General features: G+C 40.9%; 1 protein-coding gene across 1 annotated transcript; it reads left to right on the forward strand.

Annotated features, from left to right (window-relative positions):
• The first annotated feature begins 24029 nt into the window (after positions 1-24029).
• On the forward strand, positions 24030-25809 carry LOC122754470 (actin, cytoplasmic 1-like). Its single transcript, XM_044002944.1, has one exon. The coding sequence runs from the start codon at positions 24030-24032 to the stop codon at positions 25155-25157; it is 1128 nt and encodes a 375-aa protein (XP_043858879.1). The 3' UTR covers positions 25158-25809.
• The last annotated feature ends 1538 nt before the right edge of the window (positions 25810-27347 follow it).

Below are 27347 nucleotides of genomic sequence, written 5' to 3' on the forward strand. Positions count from 1 at the left end.
GTCTTCATCATTCTTCTGTGGAGAAGGGCCAGTCATCCCCACAAACTCCCAACCAGCTGTCACTCAGAAAGCAGGCAAGCCAGTCACTGTTAAGGGAGTCACAGGAGGCAGCATGTGCCAGGTGGGTCAAATTACAGTTGCCTCCTTGACCACCTTGGTCTCCTTGACCCTGAGGAAGACAGCCCAGGACAATAAACCCAAGAACATTTGCAGTAGCAATACTTCCAACCCAGGTACTGAAGACATCATTCTGGGAAGCAACCCCTATGGGGATGCAATCTAGTAACTGCTCCAAGGTGTGCTACAGCCACATCTATTGAAGATCCAGAAAAATACATTGATGTCACCAAAGTCCTTGGTGCTGTCAAGTTTGGCCTCAGAAATGGATAGCATTTTATTAGAGGCAGTGACATTAGAGAAGAGGCATTATGATCTGCTTTGTTGATGCACCCTAAGAGCCATGGGACCTTTCCATATGACTTGCAGCTGAATCCTTCTTTATGTGCAGTGGATAGAGTGCTGGGCCTGAAGTCAGGCAGGCTCATCGTCTTTCTGAGTTCAAATCTAGCCTCAGACACTTACTATCTGTGTGATCCTGGGCAAGTCACTTCACCCTATTTGCTTGTTTCCTCATTTGCAAAATGAGCAGGAGAAAGAAATGACAAACTGCTTCATTATCTCTGCCAAGAAAACCCCAAAAGATGTCACAAGGAGTTGGACCCAACTGAAAAATGAATGCACCCCAAATAGAATGTGAGTTCCTTGAGAGCAGGGACTTATTTTTCTATTTGTACATTCAGGACTCAGCACAATGCTTTGCATATAGTAAGTGCTTAATAAACGCTACATTCGTTCATTCATTCTCTGCTGCTATTGGCTGTGTCCCCTCCACCACTGTTAGATGCCAGTGTTTAGCATGCCAGTTACATTTATTTATTTATTTGTTTGTTTGTTTGTTTTAGTGAGGCAATTGGGGTTAAGTGACTTGCCCAGGGTCACACAGCTAGTAAGTGTTAAGTGTCTGATGCCGGATTTGAACTCAGGTACTCCTGACTCTAGGGCCGGTGCTCTATCCACTGCGCCACCTAGCTGCCCCAGTTACATTTAATTATTTAGCTTTTACAAAGAAATATTAATTTCAAAAATATAAGTAAAAACAAAGTCCAAACACTTCCTCATAACACACTTGGGACAAATTCTCCCCTTTACCACCCTGGTCCCTGGGGAGAGTAGGCTCACTCTTAGCGTCCTGCCTTATCTGGTACTGACCTCCTTGGCTTGAATCTCAATGAATCATTCCATCAAAACCATTGACAAAGTGTCTTCTATGTGTCAGGTACCGTGCTAGAAGAAAACTGGAAAAAAATAGAAAACTAAAACTGTCCTTGACCTCAAGGAGCTAGGGGTGGCTAGTGGAGAGAGCCCTAGACTTAGAGTCTGAAAAACCTGAATTCAAATTCTGCCTCAGAAGTGTTAGTGCTTGTGTGACCCTAAGCAGGTCATTTAAACTTCCTCATTTGTAAAATGAGGTGCCAACCTCACAGGGTTGTTGAATCAAATTATATGTGTGTATATGTATGTATACATACATATATGCATATGTGTGTATGTGTGTACATGCATGTGTATATGTATATAATTATATATTTTTATATACATACACATATATACACATATATAAAATCACTTTACAAACCTTAAAAACACTATACTTGGGGGCAGCTAGGTGGTACAGTGGATAGAGAACTGGCCCTGGAGTCAGGAGGACCTGAGTTCAAATCCAGCCTCAGACACTTGACACTTACTAGCTGTGTGACCTTGGGCAAGTCACTTAACTCTAAATGCCTCACTAAAAAAAAATCACTATACTGTTTTTATTACCTATTATTTGTCTATAGAAGAGGCAATATATACACAAAAAATATATAGGTATCTCCCCTACTTAATTCCCACCTCCCATTTATGACCCCCTCGGAATTTAACCCTCCACTTCCTTCCTTCCTTCCTTCCTTCCTTCCTTCCTTCCTGCCTGCCTGCCTTCCGCCTGCTCTTCCTTTCTTCATTCCTTCCTTCTTTCTTTTTTCCCTTCCTTCCTTTTAAATTTCTTTCTTTCATGCATACTGTCTCTCCAATTTCCTGTAAGCTTCTAGAGGTTAGTCAGGGATAGGAACATCTATTTCTTCAGCATCTCCACCCTCCTACAGGCCATAGAAAAGGGCTGTGTATCCTTGATCTGTTTGACACACTGGCTGGCTGGCCACCCCACTTTGGCATTAACATTTTCTTCCAAGAGATCCCCAAAGGACAAAACACCAGAAATAGGTGGAATAAAGGAATCAGCTTCTCCCTCCCTCCCATTTCCAAGATCATCTCTCCTTGGGACAATCCTTTGCTTTCTTCCCCACCCTCCCCCAAAGAAGGCATCCAAGGCACTGATGATGCAATGTCTGCCCTCTCCCAAGTGCCTGAGTCACCCGGAAAGGCTCCATTTGGTTTGCATTGTCTTTTCAGATGACTGTCCTGGGAAAGAAGAGGAGAAAGTTTTTGTAATATGGCCAGTCACCTAAAGTTTCCTTTTTCCATATGTCTGACAGCTGGAGATCTTCAGGGAATGGGATCAATGTGCTGTCCAATGTGGGTGAAAACACATGGGTATTGGACAGTTAAGACTCTCATTAGCCTACAGTGGGTTTCTCCCATTGCTCAGTGGGAGCTGCTTTACTTTCCTGGGTGGAGTTGGCTCAACTGTTAGGTTGCATAGGATGACTTCAGAGGCTGACAGATATTGAGGGAAGGAGAAGGAGACAAAAAAGTCAGAAACTGGGGGTGGATCACAACCTAACCCTGATATGAATGAAAGATTTCAGGAGACCTCAGTCAAGTCCTGGCTTTGCCACTTGGGCAAATCACTTCCTCTCTGTGCCTTAGTTTCCTCATTTGTTGTTTGTTTTTTTTGGGGAGGTGAATGGGGGTTAAGTGACTTGCCCAGGGTCACACAGCTAGAAAGTGTCAAGTGTCTGAGGCCAGATTTGAACTCAGGTCCTCCTGAATCCAGGGCCAGTGCTCTATCCACTGTGCTGCCCAGCTGCCCCAGTTTTCTCATTTGTAAAACCAAGTACCTAGGTGTGAAATGACTTTTGAAGATTCTTCCAGCCCTGATGCTCTGAGCTTCACTGTGCGGCATTTAAAATTATATGTGGTCACCTTATTTCTGTCCCAAGTTTGGGGAAAATTAGCTGGGGTTCCTAATATGGTTATTACTTATAAATTAGAAGTTTTAGCACCAGTTTTGAGCATTAAGCATTTAGTAAAGTATATTAAATATTAGTAAAGAGAGCGCACATGTCTCTGAAAGTTAAGAAAAGGCCTATCTAGCCTAGAGGAGAGAATAGAGCTCAGCCTGGCCTGCTTCTTCCTCCAAGTCCTCTGCCACCAAGAGCATCTCCAAGAGAGTCTAACTGAGAGTAACTGCTTCAAGCTAATTGGCCAGCATCAACCAAATCCATTGCTTCACTGGACTTGAGGGTGGTCCTGCGCTGAGGTCAGAGTTCACACCCTCTGAGAACACACCCTCTTGAGGGCCAGGCAGGTATGGTTTTAATTGAATTAAAACTTTAAGTGAGTTAATCAGCAAAATAATTCAATCCAATCAATCTTAATCCAATTAATCCCCTTGGGGGGGGGGGCTTTGGGTGTTCCCCAAACCCTATTATTTTCTCACAAATGGTTCACTCAGCCATTCAATAAACATTTCTTATTCAATGCAGAAACTCATACTAGATTTTGTGTAGGATACAAAAAAGATATTTATGTGGGTTGTGTTTGAACAATTTACAATTTACTTGGGGACACACAGGGGAAAGTATTTTCTATAGGAGGGTCAATACATTCTCTTCATCCTGCAAATCAACTAAGGGACACATTTTTAAAAGAAAGATTAGGGCAATTAGGTGGTGCAGTGGAGAGAGCATTGGGGTGGATAGAGAGCTGGGATTAGGAGGACCTGAGTTTAAATCTGGCCTCTTACTAGCTCTGGATGCTTATTAGCTGTGAGAAAATGGGTAGTTGTCTCCTCTCAATGTGTATATAACAGTCAGTCATACTCATCCTGACCCGTTTGTAGGACAAAGGTCTCAGATCCCCTCCTCCCCCTCAGGTTAACAAAATCACATGGTTCAAGGAGGTCTCAATAAGGTCTGTTCCAGAGTTGTGTCCATATAAGGAAGTATAAGGTCCACTCCTGAGTTATGCCCATACAAGGAATAGGGGTGGGAATACTGCATTCCAATTAGCTAGTTTTTGTGAGTAGATTGTAACCCTTGAGTAATTGGACCAGTGATGAAAAAGGGGAGGGTCCATTCGCGTTAGGGACTAGGGTATAAAACAGGACCTGCTAGCCCCCTTTCTGGGCACCCACTAGCTGCACACTAGGGTGTCTCCTTTTCATGAGAATGAAATAAAGAGCCTTTGCCACATCCCTGTTGAGTTCCTGAGGATTATTGGGAAGAAGATGGTTCTTTCCCTCACATTAGCTCTGTGATCCTGGGTAATTCACTTAACTACAATTGCAGAGAGAGAGAGAGAACTATTCAAATTTTTCTTTGTTTTAGAGAAAACAATAGAAAACATTCCTTCCATCTGTTTTTAAAAATTAAGTACAAGGGGAGGGGCAGCTAAGTGGTGCAGTGGATAAAGCACTGACCCTGGATTCAGGAGGACCTGAGTTCAAATCTGACCTCAGACATTTAACACTTACTAGCTGTGTGACCCTAGGCAAGTCACTTAACCCCAATTGCCTCACCAAAAAAAAAAAATTAAGTACAAGGAACAGTAAATAATAAGAATATTAGATTTAGTTCCTTATTCTGGTCACTTAAAGGGGGAGGAGAGATGGGGCAGGGCAGGAAAAGAAGGAGACAAACAGACATGGAGAGACCAGGGCTAGGAGGACTGGAAAATCAGGAAGAAGCCAAATTATAAAAGTCAAACAGAGGGTTTTATATTTGCTCCTGGTAGTAATTAGGAGCCACTGGAGTTTATTGAGTGTGTGTGTGTGTGTGTGTGTGTGTGTGTGTGTGTGTGAGTGTGAGATGGTCAGAATTACTTTTTATTCATTTTCTTTTCTTTTCTTTTCTTTTTTTTTTGGTGAGGCAATTGGGGTTAAGCAACTTTCCCAGGGTCACACAGCTAGTAGGTATCCAATGTCTGAAGTCAAATTTGAACTCAGGTCCTCCTGACTCCAGGGCCAGTGCTCTAACCACTGCACCACCTAGCTGTCCCAGAATGACTTTTTAAGAAGATCAATTTGATAGCTGAGTGGAGTATGGCCTGGAACAGGGAGAGCTCTGAGGAAGATAGACCCACCAGCAGGCTATTGCAATAAGTCCAGGTGTGAGGTGATGAAAACCTGCACCACGGTGGCATGGGTGTCAGAGGAGAGAAGTGGGAATATACCAGAGATACTACAAAGGTCAAACCTTGACAATTACCTCCAGAGAAAGAACTGATGGAGTTTGAATGAACATTGAAGCATACTTTAAAATTTTTCTTTATTGTTCTTGAGCTTTTTTTGATCTGCATTTTCTTTGGCAACATGGCTAATATAATCTATATGAAAATTCTTGCCTTCTCAAGGAAGGGGGAGATAAGGGAGCTCCCTTATAGAGAGAAAGTGGAACTCAAAAATCTTTTTTAAAAGAATGTTAAACATTCTTGTTTACATGCAATTGAGAAAAAATAAAATTTAATGTAAAAAAGAAGAAACTTGGCAACTGATTGAACATGGGGAAGGAGGAGTGAGAGGGAGCAAGGAGCTGAAGATGACATCTAGATTGTGAGTTTGGGTGAATACAGGGAGGCATGGGAAGACATATGCAAAATTATGTAAATGTGAAGTAAGCAGATGTAGGAAAAATAATAGCAAACACGATAGCTATAACAATGGCACAAACAATAAAATAATGAAAACTGAATGTCAGTAAATTATAATGGCCAAACCTGGACCTGTTCTCCTGCTTGGCGATTGCCTGCTTTTGGACCATTATTTTAGGAGGGACCCCAAACACTTCCCACATGAATCTACTCTCCAGGCTTCTCCTCCTCAACGACTGCCTCCATCCTACACAGTAGCCTTCCTCTCATTTTCAGTTCCTCATGATAGGCTATTGAACCTTATCAGAATGTAAGCCCCTTAGAAACAAAACTATCACTCTTTGCAGATGATATACTTAGAGAACCCTAAAGAATCAACTAAAAAACGACTTGAAACAATGAACAACTTTAGCAAAGTTGCAGGATATAAAATAAACCCACATAAATCATCAGCATTTCTATATATGACCAACAAAGTCCAGCAGCAAGAGATAGAGAAATTCCATTTAAAATAATTGTAGACAATATAAAATACTTGGGAGTCTACCTGCCAAGGCAAACCCAGGAATTCTATGAACACAATTACAAAACACTTTTCATACAAATCAAATCAGATGTAAACAAATGGAAAAATATAAATTGCTCATGGGTAGTCCATGCTAATATAATAAAAATGACAATTCTACCCAAGTTAATTTACTAATTTAGTGCCATACCAATCAAACTATTAAAAAAGTATTTCATCGAGCTAGAAAAAACAATAACAAAATTCATATGGAAGAACAAAAGGTCAAGGATACCAAGAGAATTAATGAAAAAAATGCAAAGGAAGGTGGCCTAGCTGTACCAGATCTAAAACTGTATTATAAAGCAGAAATCATCAAAATTATTTGATACTGGCTAAGAAATAGAGAGGAGGATCAGTGGAATAGGTTAGGCACACAAAACACTGCAGTAAACGAATATAGCAATCTCCTTCTTGATAAACCCAAAGACTCTAGCCTCCAGGATAAGAACTCACTATTTGACAAAAACTTCTGGGAAAACTGGAAAATAGTATGGCAGAAATTAGGCATATGCCAACATCTTACACCATACACCAAAGTAAAGTCAAAATGGGTACAAGAGCCAGACATAAAGGGTGATACTAAAGGCAAATTAGAAAAGGAAGGAGGGGCAGCTAGGTGGCACAGTGGATAGGGCACCAGCCCTGGAGTCAGGAGGAACTGAGTTCAAATCCGGCCTCAGACACTTGACACTTACTAGCTGCGTGACCCCAGGCAAGTCACTTAACCCCAATTGTCTCACCAAAAAACCAAAAAAAAAAAAACCCCACCAAACCAAACCAAAACAAAACAAAAAAGAAAAGGAAGGAATAGTTTACTTGTCAGAATTGTGGAGAGGGGAAGAATTTATGACCAAAGATGAAATAGAAAACATTATGAAATTCAGCATGGATCAGTTTGGCTACATTAAACTAAAAAGTTTTTGCACAAACAAAACCAATGCAAACCAGATTAGAAGGAAAGTGGAAGGCTGGGAAACAATTTTTGCAGATATTGTTTTATATGGAGAGAACTGAATCAAATATATAAGAATACAAGTCATTCCCCAATTGAGAAATCATCAAGGGAGCAGCTAGGTGGTACAGTGGATAAAGCACAAGCCCTGGATTCAGGAGGACCTGAATTCAAATCCAGCCTCAGACTCTTTTTTTTTTTTAATTTTTTTGCAGGGCAGTGAGGGTTAAGTGACTTGCTCAAGGTCACACAGCTAGTAAGTTTCAAGTATCTGAAGTCAAATTTGAACTCAGGTCCTCCTGACTCCAGGGCTGGTGCTTTATCCACTGCACCACCTAGCTGTCCCTGGCCTCAGACTCTTGACACTAGCTGTGTGACCCTGGGCAAGTCACTTAACCCTCATTGCCCCACCCCCCAAAAAAGAAGAGGAGAAATGGCCAAAGGCAGTTTTCAGATGATGAAATTAAAACTATCTACAGCCATATGAAAAAAATATTTTCAAATACTACTATTAGAGAAAATGCAAGTTCAAACTACTCTGAGGTACCACTTCACACCGATCCAATTGACTAATATGACAAAAAAGGAAAATGATAAATGTTGAAAATGTGGGAAAATTGGAACACTGTTGGTGGAGCTGTGAACTGATCCAACCATTCTGGAGGACAATTTGGAACTATGTCCAAAAGTCTTTAAAACTGTGCATACCCTTTCTTTGACCCAGCAATACAACTACTAGGTCTATATCCCAAAGAGATCATAAAAAAAGGGAAAAGGACCCACATGTACAAAAATATTTACAGCTGCTCTTTTTGTGGTAGCAATGAATTGGAAGTTGAGGGAATGCTCATCAATTGGGGAATGGCTAAACAAGTTGTGGTATATGAATGTTAATGGAATATTATTGTGCTGTAAGAAATAATAAGCAGATGGATTTCAGAAAAACCTGGGAAGACTTACATGAATTGATGCTGAGTGAAATGAATAGAACCAAGAGAACATTATACACAGTATCAGCATTTTGTGATGATCAACTGTGATAGACTTAACTCTTTTCAGCAATACAATAATCTGAGACAATGCAAAAAGACTTATGGTGGAAAATGCTCTCCACATTCAGAAAAAGAACTATGGAGTCCAAATGCAGACTGAAGCATGCTATTTTCACTTTTGTTGTTGCTTTTTTGTTATTGTTCTTGTTTATTCTTTCTTGTGTTTTTCCCTTTTGTTTTGATTAATGTGGAAATACATTTAACATGATTATAATGTATAACCTATATCAAATTGCTTGCTGGCTTCAGGAGGGGGGAGGGTAGGGAGGGAAGGAGAAAACTTTGAAACTCAGAAAACATCTTTACATGTAGTTGAGAAAAATTAAAAATAAAATGAAATAAAAACAAAAAAAAATAATGTAAGCTCCTTGAAGTTAGGGATTGTCTTATTTGCTGTATGTTTATCCTCAGTACTTAGTCCAATGCCTGACACATAAATGCTTAATAAATATTCTATCTAGCTATTTCTCATGTGACTTCTTACCCTTTGTAAATTCCTACTCCTTCAAAACTCATTTAAGGGAGAGGTCATACTGACTCTTCAGCTGATGAAATAAACTTATATAAGTGACCATATATTATATTTTAATAAATTAATATGTATTTAATTATATTAACTATATTATATGAATGACTATTATAGAACCTCTCCTGGACTCATATTTCTACCTCCATTTTATATCACAGGTTGGGCCCCCACAGGATGACTGACTACTGCTGGGAGCAACCTTGTTTATAACACTGTAGCTTCTGAGCCCCCCTGGATGTATTCCCCATTATCATTCAGATTAAATTGAACTGCATTCGTTTTTGTTTTTTTTTTATAACACTATAGCTTCTGAGGCCCCCCCCCATGTATTCCCCATTATCATTCAGATTAAGTTGAACTGCATTTGTTTTTGTTTTTTCCCCCCTTTCAGGGCAATGAGGGTTAAGTGACTTGCCCAAGGTCACACAGCTTGTAAGTGTCAAGTGTCTGAGGTTGGACTTGAACTCTAGGGCCAGTGCTTTATCCACTGTGCCACCTAGCTGCCCCCTGCATTAGTTTTTAGAAAAAAAGATTTACTTAGAAAGCAAGAAAAGTAATGATAAGATATTTTCTCCAAACTAGGGCACACTCTGCCCTTGCACACACAACATCCCTGGGGAGAATTGGCTCAGACTTAAAGTAATAGGGTAGTAAGGCATACATGTGTGGTAAAGAGGTGGTTCCTGGCTCCTGGTTTGGGATGTCTTTTTTATCCTTCATGGAGTCCTCTAGATGCTCCTCTTAAGTGTAGCTTTCTCCTAGACTCTGATGGTTTTTTAGGATCCACAGATGGCCCTTCTCTTTTCAAGGGTCATATTCCCTGAAACTGCTGCCATCCTTAGGTGATTGGCTGGCTTTCCATACCCATCTCTCAGTGGTTCCTCTGCTGTCAGTCCCTATCACTCTGGCAGACTGTGCTCTTCATCCGGTCACTCTCCAGTGGGATTTTTAAAGGCTCTGATGGAGCCTCAGGATACCCTAAACTCACAGGGTCATCCCCTTCGATTAAATTCCTACCTGGACACTTCCATATCAGAATAGTCTGAGGAAAGAGTGGGGTAGAGACAGATCATTCAATCAGGTTCCTGGAGAAAGCAATAGCAATGGATTATTAGAGCAGGAAATAAGATGAATCAACAGAAGCTTGTTCATGCTGTGCTTAGGGGACAGGGAACAAGTTGGTTTGGTTACAAGGGAGGAGCATGAAAGGTCAGGCTGGTGAGGAGGGTCTTATGGGTTGGGGGTGGGGGCTAGAAGCCTTAAATTCCATCCCAAAGAGATTCAGCCTGTGGTTTCTTTCACATCTGGGAGGTGATGTCAGCTCCCAAAGAATTAAGAAGGAAGGGAGAAGCAAGAAAGCCAGAGTTTGAATGGGAGCTTGGGAAAGCCACACCAGCTCCTGCTACGCCTCCAGGATCAGGATCTTTCTGTGGCTACCCACTGATGCCCTGAATTGACCGGTGGCATATTCCTTCTTCCTTTATTCTGTTGATAGTGTATGGAGCCGTTGGACCATGATTCATCAGAACCAAAAGCAGAGCTCGATCGCCCTCAACAATTCTCCTTGTCGTCCCAGGGCATGGTAACAGGCAGGATTTTGCTTTTCTTATTTATCCTCCATATACTCTCCCAAAACTCATTTTGTTATCTTCCCGTCGAGAATGGTGTAGGCTAGTACCCTTTTTTTTTTTTGGGTGGGGCAATGGGGGTTAAGTGACTTGCCCAGGGTCACACAGCTAGTAAGTGTCAAGTGTCTGAGGCCGGATTTGAACTCAGGTACTCCTGAATCCAGGGCCATCCACTGCGCCACCTAGCTGCCCCCAGGCTAGTACCTTACACATAGTAAATGTTCAATGAATAGATGAATGAAAAAGCTTTCCCAATGTACTCAGCACTGTGCTAATCCTGGGAATACAAATCCAAGCAAGGAAAACAGTTCCCATCTGTTCTGTTCTGATAGGGGAAGACAACGTCTACAGTGGCTGGGGAGGAGGGTTATGGACAAGGAATCTTGGGGATAGCAAGTGGAATCGTAGTGTAATTCCTTGCCATGTACTTTCCAGGAATGTCAGTGTTGATTTAATTATTGTTCCCAGAGGTGGAGTTGGACAGGGTTGGGTCATGCTGTGGCATGGCCTGAAGATGGCTGTGATGGAGCTGGGTTGGTTGAACTGAATTCAGTTAAATTCCTACCTGAGTCTGAGCTCTTGCCATTGTGTGCCTCTGCCCATCCCTTCCCCCTTCCCCATTTTTTCTCTCCACCTCTCTGGATCCAGCCCAAGTCCAACTTCCTCCAGGGAACCTTTCCTGAAACCCCCTTTCCTCTGAGCTCCTTCAGCACTTACTGTCTGCCCCTATTCCCTGATGCTTATTTACGGGCATGGAGCATGAACCGACTTCCCCTTTGTGTTGGGTTATATAAAGCACATACAAATATTTCCTGCTTGGTCCAAGGCCAACAAATGGAACCTAGGGACCCCCTCCTGGCCATGAGTTATTTAAGGGCTTGTACAGAGTCAAGATGAATAATTCTCTAAATTGACTGCTGAGCCAGCCCTGCCCTTTCCTCTGATCTATCTCCCCAAGACCCTGGATGGTGAAAGGGCCAATAACCTGTCTCTCACTGGACCATGACAACCATGAACACATGGATTCCTGTGTCTCTTTATGTTTATTTTTTCTTGATTTTAGGCAAATGAGTATTCTGAATGGAAATGTAGAGACAACCTAGTGAGTTTTGGGGGTCCCTTCAGAGCTCCCTTTAGGGGTTAGGGCTGAATGGTGGGCAACTATAGATTCAGTGCCCATTGGAAAGGTAGTGGCCAATGGCCCAAGCATCAAGGGCAGAAAGATATAGATGTAGAGTGATAACCACTAGAGAGGAAGGATCATGGTGGAGAAATAAATTTCAGCCATGAAATCTAGACAGGATCCTTGGAGCCCAGTGGAAAATTATACCAAAGGGGAACTTTGTGAGGATTTTACAAAGAGAGAAAAGGATTTTCAGTGCAGGACTTGTGTTACTCCTTTGCCACACGTATTCTCTACATCCCTCTACCTTTATAGCTAAGCTCACTTTTCTCATAGATCTAATGTACATTTTGTAGGAGTGTCCACTCCAAATTTTTTTGGAGGAATGTTGTGTACCTAGTGTTTTTGCTATCCCTTCTCAATAAATGACTTTTTTAAAGGCTAATTTTAAGTTTATTTAAAGTTAAATTATGTTTAAGCTAGTTTAATTTTAATTTAATTTAATTATTTTTTTCAGGGCAATGAGGGTTAAGTGACTTGCCCAGGGTCACATAGCTAGTAAGTGTCAAGTGTCTGAGGCTGGATTTGAACTCAGGTTCTCCTGAATCCAGGGCTGATGCTTTATCCACTGTGCCACTTAGTTGCCCCCACAAAATATATTTTAAAAAATATATAGATACAGGGGCAGCTAGGTGGTGCATATATATATATATATGGAACCATATACTACATACTTCCACATATCAGTTCTTTCTTTAGAGCTAGATGGCATTTTCCTTCACAGTTCCTTCATAGTCGATTTGACTGTTCATATTACTCAGAACAGCTTAGTCATTCACAGTTACTTTTCAAACAATATTATTGTTGTTACTACATGCAACGTTCTCTTGGTTCTGTTTATTTTACTCCGCATTATTTCAGGCAAGTCTCTCCATGTTTTTCCCAAAACCAAGTAACTCATCATTTCTGATATCATGATAGTATATAGTCATATACTATAACTTATTCAGCCATTCCCTCCTTATGGATATCCTCTCAATGTTCAATTCTTTGCCACCACAAATGGAAATGCTATAAATATTTTAGAATGTAGAGGTTCTTTTCCTTTTCCCCTAATCACCTTAAGAAACAGACCTAATAATGATATTGCTGGGTCAAAGAGTATACACAATTTTATAACTCTTTGAGCATAATTCCAGGTTGCTCTCCAAGAGGATTGGATTATAATATATTTTTAAGTTTACTCTATAGTTTACATTTTCTCCATGACTCTCTCTCTCTCTCTCTCTTTCTCTCTGCATGGTAATGAGGGTTAAATGACTTGCCCAGGGTCACACAGCTAGTGTCAAGTGTCTGAGGCCAGATTTGAACTCAGGTCTTTCTGAATCCAGGGCTGGTACTTTATCCACTGTGCCACCTAGCTGCCCCACCATGACTCTCTTAAGTCTAGACAATACACAAAATAATAAGTTAAATCCTGATTTGTAGTTTTGCTAATTTCCAAGGTGTAAATGCTCACATTGTAAATTTAACAAATGACCCTTGTAAGCCTGTCCGAGTTGACTCCAAAACATCCCTAGTTTATGTGATCCCAAGGTCCTTTTGTGGGAGGTGAGAGCATGAGAGGTGGGGTGGGTCATGGGATGACAAAAGCATGAAGAAAATCTGGTCATGTTTTTGTAGGTAGCTGGAAAGCAGCCAGGTGGGGAAAGGTTGAAAGTAAGGAGGGCTGCAGCTAGGTGGTGCAGTGGATAAAGCACTGGCCCTGGATTCAGGAGGGCCTGAGTTCAAATCCAGCCTCAGACACTTGACACTTACTGGCTGTGTGACCCTGGGCAAGTCACTTAACCCTCATTGCCCTAAATAAAAAAAGAAAGAAAGAAAGTAAGGGAGAGTGTGGCTGATCAAAGGATCAAGTTCCTGCAGGAGATTTGTGCAAGTGAAGTTGTAGAAGTAGAATTTTAACCCAGATTTCTAAATCCAGCGTTCTTCTCATTAGTCAAGCAGCACAGTGTAGTGTCTGACATATTAGACCTAGGTCTGAATTCCACCTGAGATACTATATGACTCAGAGCAAGTCACTTAACCTCTAAGAACCTGAATTTTCTTATCTGTAATTACCTCTCTTACAAGGTTGTGAGAACAGTGCTTCGTAAGCTTTGAAGTATTCGACAAATATGAGATGTAATAACTGTCATTAAGCATTTGAATGGTGATTATGTTCCCTTTTGACAGAACAAAGGAGGACAAAACCAGGAGATAAAAGTGGGAATTGTGTAGAGGCAAATTTAGAATTGATGTGGGGGGGGGGGACTCTAACACTTAGACATATTCAAAGGCAGAATGGAGTTCTCTGGAAATATTGGGTTTTCCCTTACTATGGGCTTTCAGGCAAAGGTTGGATGACCACTTATTGAGTATGTTTCAGTGGGGATTCCTTTGGGGTATGGTTTGGAATGGGCAGTCAGCTGTCAAAGTGGATAGAGCCCTGGACTTGGAACCAGGAAGACTCGTGTTCCTGAGTGGAAATCTGGCTTCAGATATCTACTAGCTGTGTAACTCTGGGCAAGTCATTTAACCATGTTTGTCTCAGCTTCCTCATCTATAAAATGAGCTGGGGAAGGAAATGGCAAACCACTAACTGTGTGACCCTGGGCAAGTCACTTAATCCTTTATGTCTCAGTTTCCTCATCTGCAAAGTGAACTGGAGAAGAAAATGGCAAATAACTCTAGTATCTCCACCAAGAAAAACCCTAATAGGGTCACAAAAGAGTTGGACATGAATGAAAATAACCTAAAAGAACAAATGGTTTGGAATAGCTGGCTTCTGATGCCCTTCCCAACCCAAATTCTGTGATCCTATGATTGTATTAGACTACAGCTGCTCTCATTGCAAATATTTTTAAATAAACCAAGTATTTTTTTATGATTTTTTTTTTTTTTTAGTGAGGCAATTGGGGTTAAGTGACTTGCCCAGGGTCACACAGCTAGTAAGTGTTAAGTGTCTGAGGCCGGATTTGAACTCAGGTACTCCTGACTCCAGGGCCAGTGCTCTATCCACTGCGCCACCTAGCTGCCCCTAAACCAAGTATTTTTTTTTTTTTTTTGGTTAGGCAATTGGGGTTAAGTGACTTGCCCAGGGTCACACAGCCAGTAAGTGTTAAGTGTCTGAGGCTGGATCCGAACTCAGGTACTCCTGACTCCAGGGCCGGTGCTCTATCCACTGCGCCATCTAGCTGCCCCAAACCAAGTATTTTTGATCAATGCTGTGGTCATTTTAAAGCAATAAGTAATTTTAGGTGAAGTATTGGGAGGCAGCATGGTGTGGTAGGTAAGGTACTGGACTTGGAAGAGCTGGGTTAAATTCTGTGATGTTTAAAATCTAATGTGTGGGGGGCAGCTAGGTGGCGCAGTGGATAGAGCACTGGCCCTGGATTCAGGAGTACCTGAGTTCAAATCCAACCTCAGACACTTGACATTTACTGGCTGTGTGACCCTGGGCAAGTCACTTAACCCCAGTTGCCTCACTAAAAATAATAAAATCAAATCTAATGTGTGGTCACCTTATTTCTGTCCCAAGTGTAGGGAAAACTAGCTAGGGTTTACTTATAAATTAGAATTACTAGCTGTGAGGCCCTGGGAAAGCAGCTTCACTCCTCTGTGCCTCAATTTACTCATCTATAAAATGAGAGGGTTGAACTCAGCAGCCTCTCAGGTCCCTTTTAGTGCCAAATCCATGATCCAGGTCTCTAGATTTCTTGCTTAATCCCCAGTATATCCAGAACAAATGAACACTTTTAACTACATAGAGCAACACCAGTGAAGCATCTGCCAAGCCCAAAAGGCTTTGAGTATAGGCCTGAAGAAGGAAAGAGTGAATGCTATTTCTCTGAGGAAGGTGGCTATCATTAGTCAGTTCCATCCTCAGACAACAGGCTTTTTACCAGAGGATTAACTACCAGGTGATAATTGTTTGATGGTTACCATAACTCACTAAGGGCAGCTAGGTGGTACAGTGGATAGAGTACTGGGCTTGGAACCAGGAAGACTTATCTTTCTGGGTTCAAATCTAGTCTCAGACACTTACTAGCTGTGTGATCCTGGAAAGTCACTTCACCCTGTTTGCCTCAGTTTCCTCATTTGTAAAATGCCCTGGAGAAGGAAATGGCAAGCCACTCCAGTGTCTTTGCCATGAAAACATTAAATGGGGTCATGAAGAATCAGATACTACTGAAAAATGACTGAACAACAATAGCAACAAATAACTCATACCAATAATCCTTTGGTAAATATTTATTAAATGTCTACTATGCATGAGGCACTGTGGATACAAATACAATGAATGAAACAATCCCTGCTAGCTGGGAATATACTGGCTGTGTGACCTTCAATAAGTCATTCATCTCTTAGTACCCTGGACAACTCCATAAGACAAACAAACAAACAAACAAAAATGTTGCAGAGAAGGTAGAAGGAGTTTCCTTACACAAGAATTCCTTATATCAAAGAAATCATTACCTCAGTATTATTGTTTGTTTGTTTATTTATTTATTTTTGGCGAGGCAATTGGGATTAAGTGACTTGCCCAGGGTCACACAGCCAGTAAGTGTCAAGTGTCTGAGGCCAGATTTGAACTCAGGTCCTCCTGACTCCAGGGCTGGGGCTTTATCCACTGCACTACCTAGCTGCCCCACCTCAGTATTATTGTTATTAGGTGGCTACTTGGATCCAGGAAGGCCTGAGTCCAAATCTTATTTCAGATACTTACAAGGTATGAGACTGGGAAAATCTGTTCGTCTCTCTCAACCTCAGTTTCCTTATCTGTACCAATATCACCTACTTTACCCACTTATCGTGAGGATATACCTCGTCTATTATTACAATGATTAATTTAATCAATTAAGTTTCAAGCTCATATTATTATTAATCATAATAATGATAATGTTGCTCATTATTAATAATAAAATAAGGCATCTGTTTTGGGGGAGAGGGATATCTCACCATGTTTAAGGGCACTTTTCTCCCTGTAGGATGAGATAACCTAACTGGAGTGAAATCCATGATCACCTGGTCCTCTTTCACTTGGGTTTCTCACTGAATGACCTAAACAGTCCTGGAGTAGATATTGGCAGAAGAGAAAGGCTGGAGTATAAGTAGGTGTTTTGCCCATTTCTGTACAGGGTCTCTAGCCCCCATTCTAGGTTACTTAGGACTCATCGATCACAAAGCTCTAGAATGTAAGAGCAGGAAGAGCTCATCTAGTCTAGCTGAGGCCTATGGAGGGAAAGGGATTTGCCCAAGGTTAAATGACAAGTAGATAGCGAAGATCAAACTAGAAGGCAAGTGTCTCAGTCCGGAGAGACAACACAGGGGAGCGCAGGGATTCTCAGCCATTTTTATGTCATAAATCTCTATGGTGGTGTAGAAAATCCTGTGGACCCTTCTTAGAATTTTTTTTAATAATTCAAGGTAATGTTAAATTTCAGTTAGAGGTTAGTAAAAGTAAAGATGAGTGTATATGTGTAAATATAGAGATAGATAGTCCAATAAGTAAAATTTTAACCAAGTCTTCTGTTTCTAAATGCAGCGTTCTTATTAGCCAGGAAGCAGCCTCTAACTGAAATTGAAATGTAACTTTCTCCCTCTGTCTCTCTGTCTCTGTCTCTTTCTCCCTCCCTTCCTTCCCCGCTCCCTCTCTTTCTACTCTCTCTCTCTCATCCTCTCACCTTCTCCCTCCCTTCCTTCCTCTTTCCCTCTCTCTCTCATCCTCTTTGTCTCTGTCTCTGTCTCTGTCTGTCTCTATATATACACACACACCACACATATAGGCATATATACACAATGTATGAAAGTATATGTGCATATATATATATATACATATGCATATATGTATATGTGTATGGGTAAGTATGTCTATATTTTTCCCATCTAAGTTCACAGACACCCCCCACCAAAATCCCTGATAGTGATAGAGCCCTCGACTTGGAGTGAAGAATACCTGAGTTCAAATCCTACCTCACACACTTATTTATAACCTAGGTGACCTTGTGTAAGTAACAATCTTTTGGGATCTAAGTTTCCTTTTTGTGTGTGTGTGTGAGGCAATTGGGATTAAGTGACTTGCCCAGGGTTACACAGCTAGTAATTGTTAAGTGTCTGAGGCCGGATTTGAATTCTATCCACTGTGCCATCTAGCTGCCTGGGATCTAAGTTTCCTTACCTATTAAGTGAAAAGGGTTGTACTTTATGGTCTCAAAGATCCCTTTCACCTATGAAATCTATGATCCTATAAACCCAAGACATACATTAAAGAAGGTATAGAGTTTGTGTGAATCCCTAGCTCTTTTCTGACCTGGGAATCCCCACAGTGGGCTCTGGTTGCCTTCTCACCTGCACGGGCCATGGTTGTGAGCAACTCCTCTCCTCTCCTTCCCACATCCCCTTTGCTTATTTCATTGTCTTTCAGGTTGAGCTGGGAGCCCTGCCTCTGTGGCCTGAGTCTATGAAACTCAACCCCAAACAACTTGGCTCTGAAATAAGTTTCACTTCCCAAATGGTTGTAGGTATAAATAACCCAGACCACAGGATCTGACATTTACCATCACTACTCACTAGTGTGTCGTCAGAGGTATTGGAGTTCCAGTCGTTAACCCCTACTGAGCAACAGGGAGCAGAGCTATAAGCTAGCTTTAGATCTGAGGGCTTGGATTTGTTCCTAGGGGAGAGGGCAATGAACTGTCTAAAGCCTTTTTTTTTTTTTTTTAAAGTGAGGCAATTGGGGTTAAGTGACTTGCCCAGGGTCACACAGCTAGTAAGTGTTAAGTGTCTGAGGCTGGATTTGAACTCAGGTACTCCTGACTCCAGGGCCAGTGCTCTATCCACTGCGCCACCTAGCTGCCCCTGTCTAAAGCCTTTTGAGGATGGGGTTCTGGGAAGAAGTAAGAGGGTGGCATTCCCGTTGCAGCTTTTGCTATCAACACCAACATCACACAAATTCTTTCACCTTTCTGGGCCTCCGTGTATAAAATTAGAGGCTTGAACTAGATGGTATCTAATACAGGTTCCTTTCAGCTCCAGCCTTCTCTGCTGTATTGGTCCTTCCAGCCCTAACATTTTATATTCTGAGGTCCTTTCAGCTCTAACATTCTATGCTCAATGGTTCCTTCCAGCCCTAACATTCTATAGTCTATGGTCCCCTTCAGACCTAAGATTCGTTTTTTATTTTGGTGGGGCAGTTGGGGTTAAGTGACTTGTCCAGGGTCACACAGTTAGTAAGTGTTAAGGATAAAGCATTGGCCCTGGATTCAGGAGGACCTGAGTTCAAATCCAGCCTCAGACACTTGACACTTACTAGCTGGGCAAGTTACTTAACCCTCATTGCCTCCCCCCCCCTCCCCCCCCCCCCCCCCCCCCCCCCGCCAAAATTAGCTCTCTGGAGTCGGACGAGAACATACATTTGATACTTTTAAGCTTAATATTCATTATTAACATATTCTCCATCATTTTCTTAAGTCCAAACAATCAACAAAATAATAAATCAAGGCCTGATTTTTGCTGATTTCTAAGGTATAAATGCTGGCACTGAAATATTAACAATGGGCTTATGATAGCTGGTTACAAGCTGACTCAGGCATACCTCTGTCCTTTCAGCCATAACAATTTATGTCCTACAGTCATTTCAACTCTAACATTCTATGTTCTATAGTCCTATTTTACTCTGACAATCTGTGGCTTTATTAGCATTCACTTACTCTGTCTCCTGCTAATGGATGAACCATGTTAGCTAAAGCTGGGGGATTAATCTGTAGCCAAGGAACAAAGTCCATAGTATAGATGCAATCTTATGTTCTTATCTAATTGTTTCTGATAGATGATTCTTATTTTCTCTCCTTTCCTTCTCCATGCTGCCTGGCCCAGGCAGGGCACATTGCAAGTGCTCAAAGAAAATTGTTGAATGGGAGCCTAATCGCCCTAAACAGGGATCAACCATGTGATCTTCAAAAATTCAATACATATTTATTAAGTACTTATTGATTGTACTTTGGGCACAAAGACAAAAACAAAATGGTCATTGGCTGTAAGAAGCTTTATAGTCTGAGTCAGACCCACATAACTAACGAGACAATGTCTCAGTCTGCATGTCTCTTAGGCTTCTCAACCTTAACAAGTGTGAAATAGCTCATTATATTTACCCACAAATCCACCCCTCTTCCAAACTTGTTTGTTTTTCATGAGGATACCATTATCCTTCTAGTCACCTACTGTCAAAGCAGTTAAGTTTTGTCCTTGACTGACTCTTCCCATAGCTAATCAGTTTTCAAGTCCTAGGCTGTTGGTGGTGGTTTTTTTGTTTTGTTTTTTACTGGAAAAAAAATACAATATTTATTTGAACACTCGTTTATTTGTTTGTTTGTTTATTGAACATTCAACAAATAAAGTAAATAGATTTTTTGAAATCAAGAAACATTTAGACCATAGGCCATTTTCTTTCTCAGTGGAATTATATACAGAATCTCTCGGTCAGAATATCTAAATATCTTAGTCAGAATTCTGTGAAACATTTGCAAGAGAATCATTTTCACATCTTGGTGGGTCACTAACACTACGTTAGCATTCATTTAATTAATTCTGGAAATTAACAGGCTATTCATCCAGATTCTCTAGTAAGTGAATCATATTAGGAAGAATATGAATGGTCACTTTCACAAGCCCAAAGTAACTATAGAACTTTTATCGACCTTTAAAAATTTTGCTGTCGAGCTTCAGATAGAGCTGTAAGGGTCTTCAGACAGAAGGGGTATAATCTAGCCCATGTTTGAGCATGATTTCCCTCTATGATATCGCTGGCAAGTGATCATCCAACCTCTACCTAGAGGTGTCTAGGTCTGGGCCACATCTTGTTAACCCTTCTTCCTTCCACAGCCTCTCTCCCATCCATTCTCTTCTCTTAACCCACATCACAATCACCCTAATTCAAATGCTCATTTCTTCTCTCCTGGATTTTTTGCATTAGCCTCCAGTTGGTATACCCATTTCCAATCTCCCTTCTCTCTAGTCCATCTTTCTCATGCAAAATAATTTTCCTGAAGTTCAGGTCCTGTGAAGTCATTCTCCTGCACAGAAATCATCAGAAGGTCTCTATCATCTTTAGATTTAAATATAAACTCCTCACCTTGGCATGTACAGCCAAAGCTGAAGAATCTGTAAAATCTGGCTCCAGTCTACCTTCTTGCACTTATTATTAATTGCTCCCCTTTGTTCCAGCCAAACTGGCCTATTTGCAGTTGCCTGAACAGGGAGCTTCATCTCTCCTTTCTGTACCTTTGCATGTTCCCCATGTCTACAATATTTTAAGTGTCTGAGGCTGGATTAAAACTCAGATCTGACTCCAAGCCCAGTTTTCTATCTCCTTTGCCATCTAGTTTCTTTCCAGGCTGAACTCAGTTGCCAGTTTCTGTGGAGAGATGTCCCTGATTTCCCCACTTGTTCATATAGGCAGTTCTGTTATAATGACATATGCTTACCTACTCAAAATCAGTCAAAAGGGGGCAGCTAAGTGGTGCAGTGGATAAAGCACCAGCCCTGGATTCAGGAGGACCTGAGTTCAAATCTGGCCTTAGACACTTGACAGTTACTAGCTGTGTGACCCTGGGCAAGTCACTTAACCCTCATTGCCCCGCCCTGCCCCCCCAAATCAGTTGATAAAAACCACAGGACTTATAGGAAAAATGAGGTTAGGAGCACAACATTCAAAAGTTTTGCCAGTGACATATTTTAAAAAAAGATAAGAACCTAATAAAATAGTAGTACAGTTTTATACAGTGGGTCAGAAGAGGTAGGGGGAGGATGGGGTGAAGGTATAGACCAGCTCACAGTTTCTGATGCACCTCTGGGTAGATATGCAATATACATGGCACTTTATCTTGAAAAAGACCAGAAGTAGTATGGTTTTCTGCATTCTTGCTATTTGGGTGAAATCCCCCCAAAAAGCAAACTTGAAATTCAGGTTATGCTCACATTATTCCCTTAATATATCAGTCGTGTTGGAGCATATTAACATTTCAAAACAAGATTTAGAACAAAATTGACTGTACTCTCTCCGTCCTCAAATTATATTTTATTTATTCTTCTGTTTTATCTGATGTGTCCCCCTCAAGTAAAATCTAAGTTCCTTGCATGAAGGCACTATTTTTTCATTTCTGCCCCAAGACATAGCACATAGTAGGTGCTTAATAAATGCTCATTAAATTTTTAACTAACTGAATTCTCCTTGGAAACTGACTGAATTTTCCAATTCCCAGCTTGCGGACTAAATCCAACTCTGCTCTTCCATCTGTCCCAGTATTCATCATATCCTTGTTCCTCTGTCATCCCCCAATTCCCCCTACACCTTTCTCCTTCAAATATCACCTCCAATCCCCACTTCCCTTTCTTGTCCCCAGCATCACTTATTTTACATATCTTCTAGCCTCAAACATATCCCTGTGGCCCTGGAAACATTCAAAACTTTGCAAGAAAAAAATCATGTTATGTTAGTTAGAGTTTATAATAACTCAAAGTTGGGTGTGGTCAGAAATAAACTATATATTTTAGGAAAACAAAAAGTCCAAAGAAACAATAAGTATGACCCCCTCACTTGAAAGTGGCTGAAGAGGGGGCAGCTAGGTGGCACAGTGGATAGAGCACTGGCCCTGGAGTCAGGAGTACCTGGGTTCAAATCCGGCCTCAGACACATAACACTTACTAGCTATGTGACCTTGGGCAAGTCACTTAACCCCAATTGCCTCACTGAAAAAAAAAAGTGGCTGAAGAGGAATAAGATACTCTAAAAGCAAAATTCTGATGAAACAATCCCAAATGATTCTCCCAAAGCATGGCAGTCAAGGCAACTAGCTGTGTCCAAGGAAATGGAAGGCTTATCATGTTCTGTTTGTCTCCAGAGGGTAGAACATGTGATTCTATGAAAGCTAAGAATCGAAGGTGGGTGGAAGTTTTTGAGAGGTAGATTCAGGACTGATGTCCAGAAAATTCTGCTAACAGAGCTAGAAGAGCTAGAATTCAGAGATAGAATTGACTGTGTTAAGAGATAGTAAGTTTCCTCTCTAGAAGCCTTCTAGGAGGGGCTCCATAGCCATTTGTTGATGACATTGTGGTGGGGAGTCTTAGCCAAGAACAGGTTGTATTGGACTTCCTTTAAGGCTACTTCCAGTGCTAAGACTAATGCTACGATTTTATGAGCTCTGATCTTAAAAAATAAATTTTATCAAAGATTTAGCAAAGATTGACAAAAAAAGTGAAAATATACAAAATTTAAAAATAGAATCCTGTATACATAGATACACACACACACACACACACATATATACACACAGCCATTCCCCAAAAGATAAGTAGCGAAAGTATATTAATAGTCCTCAAAAAATTGCAAACTATTAACAGCCATATTTTTAAATGATCCAGATTACTAATAGTAAAAAAAAAAAAAACCAACCCTGAGCTCTCACCTTACACCCTGCAAATTGGCAAAGATGACAAAAAATAGGAGTAATCAATGTTTAGAGGGGTTGTGGGAAGGTAGGCACACTAATGAATTGTTGGTAGAACTGAGATTAACAGGATAACTATTTGGGAAAGCAGTTTGGAATGATAATAAATAAAATGTATATAATTTTTGACCTAGAGATTCCACTGAGAAAGGCTTATATGCCAAAGAGGTCATTGAGAAGGAAGTTTCCATATTCATGACAATATTTATAGCAGTACTTTTTTGTGGTAGCAAAGAATTGGAAACAAAGTGGATGCCCATCAATTGGGGAATGACTAAACAAATTGTGGTATATGAATGTAATGGAATACTATTGTGCTATAGGAAATGAGGAATATAATGATTATAGAGAAGCATGGAACGATTTATGAGATGTAATGTAGAGTGAAATAAACAGAGCCAAGAAAAATAATATACACAGTGGCTACAACAATATAAATAGAAAGAATTATCACAAAATAATCAAAAGTAAATATTGCAAAATTACAAAGAACAAGCATGACCCCATAAAAAGAGATATAAGAAGATAATCCTAACACTGCTTTTCAGAGGTGTGTAGTCCCTAGCTATAGTACATTGCAGACTTTTTTGATGTGCTAATCAATTTTGGAAAGTTTTTTCTCTCTTTTTTTTCTTTAAAAAAGATTCTTTGGGTAGCTGTGAGCTCTTCTACCCGGTGTGCACTTGCCTCCCCCCTGCCTCCAGGTGCGGCACCACCTTCTTTCTCTTAAGGGTTTAAACTTGCCACTTCAAAGTTTGCCATGGATGATGGTATTGCTGCTCTCATTGTTGACAATGGCTCTGGAATGTGCAAAGCTGGCTTTGCAGGAGATGATGCCCCTCGGGCTGTCTTCCCATCCATTGTTGGGCGCCCCAGACATCAGGGTGTGATGGTGGGTATGGGCCAGAAAGACAGCTATGTGGGGGATGAGGCCCAGAGCAAGAGAGGTATTCTGACCCTGAAGTACCCCATTGAACATGGTATCGTCACCAACTGGGATGACGTGGAGAAGATCTGGCATCATACTTTCTACAATGAGCTCCGTGTGGCTCCTGAAGAGCACCCTGTGCTGCTCACGGAAGCCCCCCTGAACCCCAAAGCCAACAGAGAAAAGATGACTCAGATTATGTTTGAGACCTTCAACACCCCAGCCATGTACGTTGCCATCCAGGCTGTGCTGTCCCTGTATGCCTCTGGTCGTACCACTGGTATTGTGATGGACTCCAGTGATGGTGTGACCCACACTGTGCCCATCTATGAAGGTTATGCCCTTCCCCATGCCATCCACCGTCTGGATCTGGCTGGCCGTGATCTGACAGACTACCTTATGAAGATCCTGACCGAGAGAGGGTACAGTTTCACTACCACAGCTGAGAGGGAAATCGTGCGTGACATCAAGGAGAAGCTGTGCTACATCGCCCTAGACTTTGAGCAGGAGATGGCCACTGCTGCTTCTAGCTCTTCTCTGGAAAAGAGCTATGAGCTCCCTGATGGTCAGGTTATCACAATTGGCAATGAGAGGTTCCGATGCCCAGAAGCTCTCTTCCAACCATCTTTCTTAGGTATGGAATCCTGTGGAATCCACAAAACTACCTTCAACTCAATCATGAAGTGTGATGTTGACATCCGTAAGGATCTCTATGCCAATACTGTATTGTCTGGTGGTACCACCATGTACCCAGGCATTGCTGACAGGATGCAGAAGGAAATTACAGCTCTAGCCCCCAGCACAATGAAAATCAAGATCATTGCCCAACCTGAGCGCAAATACTCTGTCTGGATTGGAGGCTCCATCCTGGCGTCTCTTTCCACCTTCCAGCAGATGTGGATCAGCAAGCAGGAGTATGATGAATCTGGGCCCTCCATTGTCCACCGCAAATGCTTCTAAATGGACTGTTTGTGTTTTGTGTTTTTTTTTTTTTTGTCAAAGGGTGTGACATGTTAATTGCCCGGAAAAAAAGAGATGAGATTGGCATGGCTTTATTTGTTTTTATTTTTTATTTTTTTTGGCACTTGACTCAGGATTTAAAAACTGGAACGGTGAAGGTGATGAGCAGGTGATGATGTTGGAGGCAAACATCCCCAAAGTTCTACAGTGCGTCTTCAGGACTCTGATTGTACATTGTTGTTTTTTTTTAATAGTCATTCCAAATAATTATTACATGTTAGTGAGTTACTTGCCTCTATGAAGGCTGTCCTGCTCAAATTAGAGCAAAGGAGCTACTTAAAAATCCAGAGGGGGAGGGGGGGAGGTACACAGTACTGCTTTATGTGTAAATTATGTAATCCTTTAAAAAAAAAACAAAAACAACTTTTTGTATCTTCCGCCTTAATACTTGTTCCTTTTTTTTGTCAGCCACAATGAGTGGCCCCCTAAATTCCTTCCCTGCCCCCAACATAGATGTGAATGAAGACTTCACAGTCTCCCCGCAAGTTTTGAGATTGGTGCCAGTACTTGGGGGGAGGGGAGGAGAGCTTTACCTGTACACTGACTTAAGACCAGTTCAAATAAAAGTGCACACGTTAAAGAAAAAAAAAAAGATTCTTTGTTAAATGGGATGGTTCACTGGGAGAAGGGAGGAAGAGGGATAAAGGGAGAAATTTTGGTAATGTAAAAAATATCAATAATTTTAAAAAAATTAGTATTACAAACTCCAAAGTATAATTTGTTCAAATAATATGTATATTAATTTTTACTAGATAATAATATCTTAGTTGCTTCTTTCTGCCCTTCTGATTTTTTCTTCCACCTATATTATCTGATTTTGTTGCTGTTATTTTTACATAATTATAGTGGGCACATTTTGTTTTGATTTTGCTTTCTTTACTCTGTGGCACTTCATGTAAATTTTTCCATGTTTCTTTGTATTCTTAATAATTATTTCTCATTTCTTATGATACAACAATATTCTTTTACATGGATAGACTACAATTAATTCAGCCATTTCCCAACTGTTGAACTTATGGGTTGTTTCTATTTTGTTTCGCTATTAGAAATAAAGTAACTGGATAACTTCCTTTACATTCTTAGCTGCAGGCTCACTGGTCCAAAGGGTATGATCATTATATTCCAGATTTTGTCTAGTTAAAATGTCTTATAGATAATTTTTTTCAACATCAACATTTACCAATGACTCTTCCACCAAAGAATTCCCACCATAAAATCCTTGTAATATATAAAACGATAGTTTAGTGAAACCAATCATCATGTTGGTTGTGTTTACCAGGTTGCTTTCTAAAAAGATTTTACTGTTTCATAGTTCCGTCAACCATGTGCCTGTTCTTCCACAGCAGCACCATTTTTTTTTTTTTTTAGTGAGGCAATTGGGGTTAAGTGACTTGCCCAGGGTCACACAGCTAGTAAGTGTCAAGTGTCTGAGGCCGGATTTGAACTCAGGTCCTCCTGAATCCAGGGCCGGTGCTTTAACCACTGTGCCACCTAGCTGCCCCTAGCAGCACCATTTTTGAACTTGATCATTTTAAACTATTTCTGCCAGTTTGTTGAGAATAAAGAATTACCTCATAATCATGTTCTTTTTTATTTCTTTTGATCCCTGCTCCTAAGAGTTGATGTTGGTAGATTGCTTCAGCTCAGGAGTTCTGAGCTTCTGTGGGCTAAGCCAGTCTCATGTCTGAACTAAGTCATGTCTGATGTGGACCAGGATGATGAGGCCCCAGGGATGGAGACCCAACATCCTACCCAAAGAGGAGCAAACTAGCAAACAGGTCAGAAATGGAGCAGGTCAAAGCTCCCATGCCAATCGGCTGTGAAATGGGTCCTGTAAATAGCAGATACACTTCTAGCCCGAACAATATAGGAAGACCTGATATACCAAAAAAAAATTTTTTTATGATTAGAAAGTACAATTTTTTCCCAATAATTTGTATTTCTTCTGGACTGTTCACATCCATTGATCAGAGTTCTGATTTTAAAAAGATATGTGCTCCTTTTTGTTTGTTTTTCAGGCTTTTTTTTTATTTATTGATCAATTTTGTTGATTTTCATCTTTCTTTTTTTACTATTCAGGGGCAGCTAGGTGGTGCAGTGGATAAAGCACTGGCCCTGGATTCAGGACCT

Source organism: Dromiciops gliroides, chromosome 4, assembly GCF_019393635.1.
Source record: "Dromiciops gliroides isolate mDroGli1 chromosome 4, mDroGli1.pri, whole genome shotgun sequence".
In the NCBI taxonomy this organism is placed as follows: Eukaryota; Metazoa; Chordata; class Mammalia; order Microbiotheria; family Microbiotheriidae; genus Dromiciops; species Dromiciops gliroides.